A 12,136-nucleotide genomic window follows, 5' to 3' on the forward strand; every position below is an offset into this window, starting at 1 on the left:
TTAGCTATGCATTTACTGAATGAGCACTGTGCCGCTGTTCGTCCGACTGTTTGTACTGTACTGTATTTTATTTTATTTTTCTAAACCGTTTTAATTATTCTTATTTCTTTTTGTTATTTTCATTTCTTCTATGTAAAGCACTTTGAATTGCCATTGTGTATGAAATGTGCTATATAAATAAACTTGCCTTGCCTTGCCATCAATAATTGTGTTGATCAGCTTGTTTCTCTACACTCAGTATGGCTTGTCGAGGAGCACTATATTCTTGGGACTCACTAGCTGTATGCTGGGGACGTCCATGACGAAGCTCTGTTGTGTGTTCTGTCTGGTTTGGTAGTCAAGTAAGTAACTTTGTTTCAAGAACTGCAATCCTTTGTAAAAGTCTGTGGCAGTTTGTGCAGCAAGTAGATTCTAGAAGAGGCATTTTCTTTCTCATCCTTTTGGATGTAGGCAGCTGTGTTTTCCCTTCTCCGGAACGTAAGCTGATGGCAGTGGGAGGCTGGTCGGATAGGAAAACCGCTTTTTTGTAGTAATCTTCCAGTCACAAAAGTTTCTAGTTTTAACGTTGATGCCAAGCTATGTCGATTTAGCACTGTGCTGATTTGCTGAAGTTAAAATTAGAAGATAAAATATAAAAGCGATAGATTCATAAAAGCAAAGATTCATAAAGGTTTCGAAACTTCATGAAGCAGTGTTTGCCATCACTAGTATTGCCATCACTAGGATCTGGTGGATTGTTTGCCTGTGTTTTGACCTTTTGCCTGTTTTGGATTACATCTTTGGATTAACCTTTAAAAAACGACTGTGTTTAGATCCTCAGCCTTTGCGTTAGGGATGGGTAAAATGAAGCCTCATGAAGCACTGAGGCTTCCCCCTGATGTTTCTGGGAATAGATTCAAAGCTTCAAGAGTGTCGAATACAGCACCATCTGGTGTTTAGTTAAACATAAAGCAGCCAAAACCCTTAGAAAGAAGCTTCGTCGGACGAAGCAGCCACCACGCATTCCCTTGGCCTATATAGTTAATGTTACGTGCACAAATAAAAGCCTAACAGTGCGTGTGTGATGAATTTCTCTCTCTGATAAATTCATTTAACCATTAAACTGGAGCATATAATGTGAGTATGAATATCAACATGATGTAATAGAATAATAATGTAAACATATATGAATTGCATATGGCAAATATTTTATCTTCCTGAAATAATTTATATTCTTCATGTAACACTACTGTTAAGGGCGCAAAAAGCAGTAAAACCTGGGCTAGATGGTGAGTTGGCTGGATTATCTCTGGAAAGTTATGCGTTTTCTAGAAAACTATAACGGTGCCTCCAAAAATGTAAACCATACACATAGAAAAAAGTTTGTGTACACTGGTACTCTTGATTAAATAGTTTCCTTATTTGTTATGAGCTGTTTTCTTCCTAAAACAATACTGTAATTAACAAATAGAGACTTGTTTATTTTACCAAATCAAACCATTAAACTTAAAACAAAAATAAAATACCGTTTTCCCCTTTCAAAGGAATCAAATAAACCCTGTCTGAATGAAAAATTACTCGTAAGATCTGGGGGTTTGAACATTCTGACACACAAAAGGATTTGCGTATGTGATTGGACAGAAAGTGAGGCTTCGTTTGTCATTGGTCACGTGATTTCTACGTTAACCACACGAGCCTCGAATGGAGGCTTCATCTGACACGCCCATTTATGCTCGACACGAGCTCCGACACCTCGGTTCAAATGTCACACCACTACGCCACGTCTCCGAGCAGTTTCAAACAACAAATCAAAATAGTTAAGTTAAAGGGGTGGTATAATGCCCCTTTTCACAAGATGTAAAATCAGTCTCTGATGTCCTCAGAGTATGTATGTGAAGTTTTAGCTCAAAATACCCCACATATTATTTTTTACAACATGTTAAAATTGTCCCTTTTTGAGGGTGAGCAAAAACGTGTCGTTTTGTGTGCCCCTTTAAATGCAAATGAGCTGCTGCTCCCGGCACAGAGGGCGGAGCTTCAAGAGCTCGTGTTAGCAGCTCTGATTACATCACGCAGACAAGCTCTAAAATGTCAGAAACTGTTCTGCCTTTTATGTTTAAAGTTAGAGTCGGACAATGATGGAGAGACTTAAGAAGAAGTGACAACATGTGGAATGCAACAGGACATTTCTGAATGGTTAGTTGATGGTTCGTTTGTTGGCCATAGGAGAAATGGCCCCCCGACTGAGCCTGGTTTCTCCCAAGGTTTTTTTTTTCTCCATCCTGCCTCCTGATGGTGTTTTGGTTCCTTGCCACTGTCGCCTTTTGAGCATTTTTTCACCTTTGTTGCCATTTGCTTTTGCCTTGCTTAGTTGGGGACGTTAACAATAATATTGATCTGCCTGCATTGACATTTATTTATTATGAGAACTGAACTGAACTGGACGATGACATCACGGTTTTCTCCAGAGCAGCTACGTATCTATCTATAAATTACAGGAACGTCTGTCTATCTGTGTGTCTGTTATTTGCATATCTCTCGAACCATTAGTCCGATGGATTTCAAACTGTGCAGTGCCAAGTTTGACGTTGTTTGGATTACAAATGCAAAAGATATCGTTAAAGGTGAACTAAGTAACTTTTTTACCTTAACCGAACAGCTTCGGAGTCATTGGAATGGTTATATGACATTTTTCGGGTTGAATGGTGGTCGTCTCGAACCCCCCGAGCACCTGTGAGCGGAAAAAACACATTTGCAACTTTGGGCCGCCGGCCTCAGCGTCAGAAAGTATCGCGTGATATCAGGTCTCGCGATGTAACAAATTGCTTTACGGCACTGCACACATACACTATCTAAACATTTATTTGCTTGCCTTCTGTGTATCATACATACATACCTCAGTGGACATGGCTCCGTGCGTTGCACATGACCAGCGGGAGAAGATGGGAGGGGGGAGAGTCGCCAATGAGTTTTGAAGACAGTGTTGTCAAATATCTATTCCGAAGCTGTAGGGGGAGCTCTATAGAGAAACCCGTGAGCAAAAAGCGAGAAAACAGCGAAGAAATCGGCAAAGCTGCATAGTTCTGCTTTAAAGATATCGTTAAATATATTGGTAAAAGAAGCACACATTGGCTTTTGCTGCTTTTGCCGCTCTAGCCATTGGCCACTCCCCCTCTCACACTGACACTGAGTGAGCACAGCCCAGGACCAGAGACAGAGAGGGTCGAAGTAAGCAGCGGAGCTTAAGTAGCGTTTTCTCGGAGTTCACTGTGTAGCCTGCTCCCTGAATCGTCGTGCTTATTATTTGTGGATGTTAAGTGTATCTGTAATGCTGCGTTCACACCGGACGCGAATAGCGCGTCAAATTCGCGCCTGCCGCGTCTAGTTTGACGCTTGACCACTTTGTGTTAATTCGCGTGTCAAGAGCGAAATTGACGCGCGTAAAAACAAAAGTTTGAAGCAAAATTTACGCGCGTCAGAGGCGAAAGTTTCGAAACCCGTTGGCGGCCATCTTTTTTAGATGTTTATCGAGCATTAGCATTAATCGAGAGAGTCACCGCTCGTATATGCTCTGGAGAGCAGAAACAGCTGCGTAGGGGACATCGTCGCTGTACTCGGGTCCACCAGACCCTCCAGAGGGTTTCAGGAGTTTCACAATTTGCTCCAGGAGCTAGGTTTGGTGGACCTAACGGTGAGGACGCTGACGAGGACAGCGTAGGCCATAAGGCCTCGGCCTCGAGTGGTTGCTGCCTGACGAGCCCGCGCTCTACAGCCCGGCGCGAGGTTCCCCTCGCCCGCACCCACCTAATCTGTCATTTATTTTTGTTTTGATAATAAATGGAGCCAGCCTCCAAAAGTGAAACCTGTCCTTTGATTTTTGTCTTTATACACTAAATTGTGTTTGTTGTCTTTACATTAGAATAATTATGTTTCATATAATCTAGATAGATATGGAATAAATAGCATTCAATACAAAATGAGTATCTCTCATATATTGAAATCGAGTTTTTATGTGAAAGATTTGCTTTGTTGTGCATTTTAGTCATATTACAAAATAATTGATTGAGGCCAAACATAAAATAACATTATAAACTGTCACTTCACCACGTGACAGCAGCAAGCAGGCTCCTGATTGGTTAACGCGGCGCGAATTGACGCAGAAGTTCAGATTTTTCAACTCGGGCGGCAGACGCGAATTCGCGTCAAACGCGTGAATGCACAAATAGCACTAATAAAATCATTTGCGCGTAACGCGCTTAACGCGCCAGACGCTCAATTCGCGCTATTCGCGCAAACTTGACGCGCAAATAAGGCGTATTCGCGTCTACCGCGCCGCGCTCTACGCCTCATTCGCGCCGCAGGAATTTTTTACGCGCGTAACGCGTCTTTGCATTGACTTAACATTGAAATCACTCGCGCCTGACGCGCTATTCGCGTCCGGTGTGAACGCACCATAAGTCAGCTACACTGTTTACTTCTGAATATTATATTTTATTATGGTGCGCTTAACGTTATCGCTACTGTGTAATAGTAGCCTATACTATTCACCAACTAAACATATCCTATTCAATGCGTTCACAGTCTCTTTCACAGCCATCATTTGTAGTAGCCTTGTAGTAGAGTTCACTGTGTAGCCTGCTCCCTGAATCGTGTAGTTCAATTTTTCATATTTATTGTAAGTCATTATGCCAGTATCAGTATTTGCTTTCAACCATGCACAAATAAAAATGTCACTGAACTTTTGCTGTGTAATTGTAACAATGAGCACTCAAACACACCAAACCAACAATTACTAAAAACACACACAAAAACTGATTTTGCACGGGCACTGCATTAGTATATATAAATGAACTTAATTAATAACTTTTTTACAACAAAATGAAACATCACTAAACTTACTTCAGCTGGACTGTGAAGCTATTTTCTTCTGGAAACAAACTTTGTTGCATTTTCCTGTTATCTCTGTAAAGATGCTTTGAAACAATCTGTACTGTAAAAAGCGCTATATATATAAATGTGACTTGACTTGATGATTGTGTTGCTGATGTGGAGTTAACTATCTTCAAGTCTTTGATTAGCATATTCTGTCATGATAATCTATAAAATCGCTTGTGTGGGAACTGTTGTAAGATGCCTACAGAGTGACATGCTATTGCATTTGTGTTACGTACTGTTTTGCATGTGAAAAGACGAATGCAACAGCTTGAGCAGACTCACAAATGTGCTCTTCTACAACAACTCTTCCTCTTCTCAACATGGACTGCATGTTCCCGGGGCGGGGTTTATGTTAATTTTAGGGTTAGTTATATCACTAACCCGGGAGGAATCTCATGTTGTCCCTACCAGCCGTTTGTTGTAGTCCTTAAAAAACGATTTCTTTAAAAGCAAATATCTTCCTTTGCTTTGAACTTTGAGCGTTGTAACTTTACAGATGTTGTTTATGCTCTAACAGCAACATTCCACTCTAACTAAAGTTATAAAAGTGAACCACCCCTTTAAGGACTCAGCGAAGGGTTAACTGACCAAAACTGTACTGTGAAAGATTTGACAAATAGGAATAATGATGTTAGGGATTCAGGGAAGGGTTAACCGACCCAAACTGTACTGTGAAAGATTTCACATTAAGATTGGTTAAGTTAAGGACTTAGCAATGGGTTAACTGACCAAAAAATGTTCTGTGAGTTAGGGACTTGAAATGAAATAAGAGAAAATGCGCTCATTCTGTTACATTTAGCTACACATATTTTAAAGCAACACTATGTAACTTTTCAACCTTCATAATATATTTCCAAGATCCTTGTGATGGTACATCGACTTACAATAGGTTGAATGACACGTCTGCCATAGCCTGACAGGGTCTGTATCGCTTTTACTGGCACTATGTAACTTCGGTGTTCGGGTAGTAACCAGAGCACAAAAAGAACTACAAAATTCGACTGCTTTACGGCATACGTCACTTCCCCCACTACTTCATCAAATTTGGACGTGAGAGGCCAACCAGCGTTTGTTTTCGGCTTTCGTGCGTATGTTTTTGTCATGGGGGCTGTTTACACCTGGCCACTTTATGCGTTTTCTCAGATCGGATAGCTATCCGATCGTGAAAAGTCCAGGTTTAAATGCCCTCCGAAACGCATTTGAATCCGATCCCTCAAACCACTTCAGGAGGAGATCTGAGACGCATTCCAGACGAAACTGGACAAGTGTAAATGCATATTGTTGAAACCACATATGTAAATTGTACTCCTCCCAAAAATGCTAAAAATAAATAAATAAATAAAAAGCGTGAGAGCGTGTTATAGGTTATATGTTATATCCAGATATGACGACGCGCTGGAACCTATTTTTTTACAGTCAATGGCTGGAACACGCATCACCGCAGATGAGCAACTGCATCAAGCCAACGTGCAAACTATCGCAAATCAAAGTGAAAGTAAGTCGCAGACGGTTAACACACAATCTTCATCATTAAAAGTAAAGAAACGAAATTATCTTACCAGGCTTACTGCTCTCTCTTATTGCGGTGACGTGCACTCCATTAAATCTGCATATAGCGCGAGAATTGAAGATCGAATTTAAATCCGTTTCGCAAAAATACATTTATGTGACCAGGTGTAAATGGAATCGTTTTGATAAATCAGATAGCTATGCCTCACGAATTAGTTTGCCAGCTGAACTCAGGTGTTGTGAGGTGTATTTATCACGTAGTCCTGAGGGATAGCAGACGACGCTGTTGACGTTGATTCCTGCGATTATCATGAGAACAGCTTTCAATATCTCACATAATTATCAGGACATAAATAAGCCTGACGTAGAGGTTGTATAGTGTAAACGAGCACAATTTGCAAACTATTATGATAAATTGCAATAATCATGTCTAATGACATCATGACGGCCAATGTTATGAAATAATGCGACGTACATTTAACTTAATTGATGTTATCTGGCATTTTGTAATGTTTACATTCCAATAAAAACAACACAAATTAAATTATACAGTAGGCCTAGACTATAGACTATTTACTTGTGATTTAGCTGCAATCATGTAAAAACGTTATAATATAGGCTAATATATTTACGACAGTGCAAGTATTCCACAGCGACTCTAGGGGTCGCTGTTTGACAAAAACACAATTTCTACTTAGTGTGGCTTTAAAGCTCAAAGATGACCACAATTTAATTTAATTATCTCTGTCACAATCTCACAAACTCCCTGCAGTGATATTGAGAACTCCCTGTTGGAAACCCTTCTCTTAAGCAACCAAAAAAGTATGAATCTATTTTTTATTTTTATTTTTTAAGGTATGTTCTCTGTATCAGCTCTAAATGCTAGATCTCTAAATGAAAACAACTGCTATTTAGTGGGAAGCCCCTGAGCAAGTCTGTGGCTATTTAAGCCTCTCAATTATCCAGCTCAGAGTACATCACTCTCAGTTTCGTTAATGGCCAATTATCGGCACATGTGGAAGAAACTACAATCTGAGAGCATGTACACTAGGCATTTCAGCCACGGTCATGTTCTGTACACCTAAAGAATAATAAAATAATTATAAAAAATACATCACCTCTAACTTTATTTGATGTTTGGAATATTGTTAGTAGGTTTTATACATTTTCACCTATAATATATGTTTTCCAAAAAGTATCCATACGATGGCGGTGTTCATATGAATTTCATTGTATTACAACAAAATGTTAAACCTAGTGGCCTCTGCCAACAAATGAAGCTAGACCTTGCAGATGTACTGCCATTGTATTGTCACTGCTCCAAGGTCCAGTTCTGATGCTTGGGTGCCCATTGCAGGTGCTTTCGACAGTGGACATCATAGGCTCTCTAATTGGTCTGTGGCTAACCAGCCCTATACGCAGCAGAGTGTGATGCACTGTGTTGTGACAGATTCCTTCTATCAAAATTTTTGAGTGATTTGTGCCCCAGTACACCTTCTGTTGGCCTGGACTAGATGGAATAGCCTTTGTTGCACTCGTGCATTGATGAGTCTTGGGTGCCCAATACCCTGTCACCGGTATTTATATATACAGTGGTTACATTTTACCATTTTATAGATTTTATAGATGTATTTTAGATCTCTTAAAGGGATAGTTCACCTAAAAAAAAAAAGAAAAGTGTGCCATTTACTTTTTTTTTTAAAGCAGTTGACCAACCCCATGTAAAAAAAAAGAAAGAAAGTACTATGAAGTTTATGGGCCCTTCCACTGTTTGATTACTGACATTCTTCAAAATATATTTTGTGTTCAGCAGAAGAAAGAAATTCATACAGGTTTGGAACAACTTGAGGGTGAGTAAATAATGACAGAATTTAAATTTTTTAGGTGAACAATGCCTCTAACCCTATCCCCAAACCTTAACATAACACTGTTTCAACTAAATATATATATATATATATATATATATATATATATATATATATATATATATATATATATATATATATATATATATATATATAATGTATATTTGGTTCTGTTTCTCACACAACAAAATCAAATGAATTCTGAAATTTTGGATTACAGCTCAAGAAAACAATGGATTCAATTTTGTGGTCCATTTGTGGTCTACATTATGTTCATTTGACTCTCAGCAAACTGCCGTAAAACAAAATCACTATTACATAAGTAAAGGTTACTGAAATTACTGAAATTGTATGATCTTATTCCTTTTAAGAGTTAAAACATTTTTTTAAATTATGTAATCCTTTGAAATGAGCTGGCACCAGAAGTCTCAAAGAACAAAATAAAATGTTAGAATTTCAATTGCTTTTAATAAATGGAATTGAAAACATAATCTCATTGCTCATAAATTCAATAGAACCAATTCCAATTAATTCCATGAATTAAATATTCATAGATTAAATAAGGATTTGTAAACATTTGTTCATCTGTAAAGTTATTCATACATTTTAATTGTTTTAGATGCTGTCAATACATGAGTTTTGTATGCTTTAGTGTCCATGAAAATGTGTGTGAATGTATGTGTAGTAGAACCACATTTTATGTAAGAAGCTGCTGTCTGCAGATGCAAATGCTTACACGTGAAAGAAGATCAGTTTCCTCAGATGGTGCATGGCATGTGCACTAATCAAGTGTGTGATTTAAAGTGTGTCTGTCTCCAACTTACATTTTGTACATGTTTACATTACAAGTTGTTTATTATTCATGCTTAAGGATAATTAACTACAAGTGCAATTATTAAACCAGCCCCTGTCTCAAATAGTTACACCAGTCACACTTTTTCCTCTAAAAGTCAACAAGATTAATCGTCCGGATCTAACCCATGCAGATGCTGCGATGTGACTAAGACAAGAGCCACTGCCCCTTGCAAGTACAATTTAGCCAAAAGTGACTCATTAGCCAAATTAGCCCTGACATTTTTCATTCCCTTTTCCCAGAAGTAAACCAGCCCCCTGTTGCTAAATAGACTTTACTTTTAATATCTGTAAATACAACAGAAATTGAAAGAGACAAGAGTCTGTGTGTGTAAAGTACCCCAGTAAGAATGTGAGTTTAGGTTTGTGCGTATTTGCCCTGTGTTGTGTATTTGTTATTGTGTGTGAGAGAGTATCAGCCTCCTTCAAAGGAAGATTTTAAGACGTTGTCCCCAGGTCGCGGTCCTCTCAGCCAGAACACAGCAGGTATCTGCCTCGGCTTGTAACTCTGTGTGTATTTGTGCACCTGAATGCTTCAAAGTATGACTATAGTCTTTGTGATCTGTGAATCGTGAGTGTGTGTTTGGCAGAGTGGGATCAGTGATTAATTCCCTGTTGCAATAAATAACAGCTCAAAGTGTAGACTGTGCATTTTTGAAATCTGTAAAAACAGGTAAGTTCTGTGACGAATGACAGAAGGTATGTGTTTAGAGAGACCAAACTCTGCAAAGAAACTCACTGTGAAGTTATCTGTGCATGGTTTACACTGAATCTAACTTAAACTCTCTCTTACTCTTTTCAGGTGAGTTTCTACAGGCTGCCCCAGAGGGACAGCAGACCATGGCTGACAACAACACTCAGAAAAAAAAGCCCCGCTGGACGTCACTGGAGATAGGTCTCCTGACAATTGTATCTTTACTATTTGTCATTATTGTGGCCCTAATCCTCCTCTTCATCACACAGAGTGGCAAAAGTAAGTGCATGAGATTCAGTGTGTTATTGAGTAACTAAATTACTGGCAGCGCTAGCTGCTTTTGAGCTGATCTTTCCATTGAGATCGATCCAGAAATTATTGCAAAAGTTAAAATACCCAAACTGATTTTTTTTCTATTAAAATGCTCAGTGAAAGAATATTTTATGAGACATATATGCTGGAGTCATTTTACACAAGCACAAGTCTAACTCATATAGTACAAGAGTCTATTCTTGATGGAAAAGCTGGACAATATCGTAAATATAAATTTTCAAATATAACTTTAACTTTACATAATATGTGATATAAATATTGTTTGCTCTAAATGAGTTTGATGTTTGCTCTAAAATGAGTTTAACATATAAACAAAATAACATGGATATATTTTACTTTAAATGTTTAACGCAATAATTGAAATACAAACACCACTTCTTTCCCCAAGAAAACATTACATTTATATGTATCAGTATAACAATACAGAGTTATAATTAATCATAAAACATATCATGCAGAGACTTAAAGTGCAATGGAATTAAAGAAATTGTTTTAAAATGATTAACTGAAGCAGCAGTTTAGAACAAACGGTTCACAGGAATGAATCAGGCTACTCTATTTTGCTACTTTCATCATAGCTCTCATACACATTGTAACACAAGGAGGTGTCCTAGATAGATACAAACCTAGATAGTGTGTTTTTTATTATTTATTTTTTTATGAAATGTATTCACCAAATAAAAAAGTATTATTTTTTTTTAATCGTGTTATTTTGCATATGCATAAGCTTACATATGCTATCATTTGTTTCTGCTTCTTCTTCGTCTATGTTTTGATCAGGAGATTCAGTACTCTTTTGGAAGATGCATAATAGCACACCCTACCATATAACAGTGAAAACGTAGAAAGCCGGACATTTCTGTTGTCTTACAAATGACGGAAATCTCCATCAATGGCGGGGAAAGAGTTAATTGCCACATTGGGTAAAAGCTATGTAGTTCCAGTTGTCTGCTTTAATTAATCATTAGCTAATGATTTACAAAGATATCATTGTTATGACTTTACTTGTTGAGGCACATGTCAAGTCACCTTCATTTATATTGTGCTTTTAACAATACAGATTATTTCAAAGCAGCTTTACAGTGATAATAGGAAATTAATGGAGCAGAGATTTTGGTTTTACAGCAGCTCGAGGAAAAAGTTATTGTCCAGCTAAAGTAAGGTTTTTTTGATAGATTCACTTCCACTTCCATTACTATTAACTCTTTAAGTAATATGTCATGGTTATGGTTTTTGACATCACCACTAAAGTTTAAGGTCTGTGGCAGTAGCGTAGCCAGAAAAGAGACTCTGGGTGTGCATCTGAAAATCTGGGTGTGCCACTTTTATTGTCAGATTACTGTGCAAAATTATTAACCATAACCATATAACCATGCCCCACATAACCATACAACTATATCAAATATAACTATACATTACACTCAGGATTGGCAATAATTTAGTCATAACATAGTGCCTGAAAAAATTCTCTGTTTATATGCGCGACAAACATCTCTGGGGAGCTGCTGGGGTCACAGTCAGCTGCTGTTTGCTGATTGGTTGGCAGTCCGAATGTCGGCAGATCTTTTTTTAACGAAAATAATTTTAACTGTAAATTACATTTTAACATTTTGAGCGTTATGGCACCATTATATTGGATTCTTATTTCTGTGCCCCTGAGAGTATGAGACGAGTTAGAATGTTCAGTGACGTCACAGAACTGCCAGATTCAAACTGCTTTCGCGCGTTGGCTGGTGCTGAGCCAGAGATGGACGCGCTCAGCGCTTGTCATATCACAGCTAATATGCAGTGTTTTCAACCACATAATGTTTATTTTATGTTTCAGACATTTAAATACACATAAGTACTAGTAAAACAATACATTTGTAGTTTGTAAAATACACAGTGATGTCTATGGAAGCAGCTGAAACAATCTATTCAAATGTAATTTGCCGACATGTTTTATTCATATGTCAGACACACATAGCGG

General features: G+C 38.1%; 1 protein-coding gene and 1 long non-coding RNA gene across 11 annotated transcripts in view; one reads left to right on the top strand and one right to left on the bottom strand.

Moving 5' to 3' along the window:
- The window catches only part of LOC309508356 (neprilysin-like), a 159,058-nt gene that overhangs the window by 25,129 nt on the left and 121,793 nt on the right, over positions 1-12,136 (top strand). For 7 of the 10 annotated variants that reach the window (XR_014209446.1, XM_082182952.1, XM_082182953.1 and 4 more), the window contains exon 2: positions 9,943-10,113. Coding sequence is in view for 9 of the 10 variants with exons in the window: in XM_082182952.1 (XP_082039078.1) it covers positions 9,943-10,113 (171 nt within the window). In the remaining variant the exon portion in view is untranslated. Of the gene's footprint in view, positions 1-9,275; positions 9,523-9,587; positions 9,627-9,662; positions 9,840-9,942; positions 10,114-12,136 lie in introns of those variants that run through there. The other 3 variants (XM_082182950.1, XM_082182951.1, XM_082182948.1) reach the window with 3 other exon arrangements.
- Positions 307-12,136, bottom strand: part of LOC309508536 — a 166,443-nt gene continuing 154,613 nt past the window's right edge. Inside the window, exon 3 of the long non-coding RNA XR_014209516.1 lies at positions 307-4,441. This is a non-coding gene — a long non-coding RNA (uncharacterized lncRNA). The remainder of the gene's footprint in view (positions 4,442-12,136) is intronic.

The sequence above is a fragment of the Leuciscus leuciscus genome (assembly GCF_965113295.1).
Source record: "Leuciscus leuciscus genome assembly, chromosome: 10".
NCBI lineage: Eukaryota > Metazoa > Chordata > Actinopteri > Cypriniformes > Leuciscidae > Leuciscus > Leuciscus leuciscus.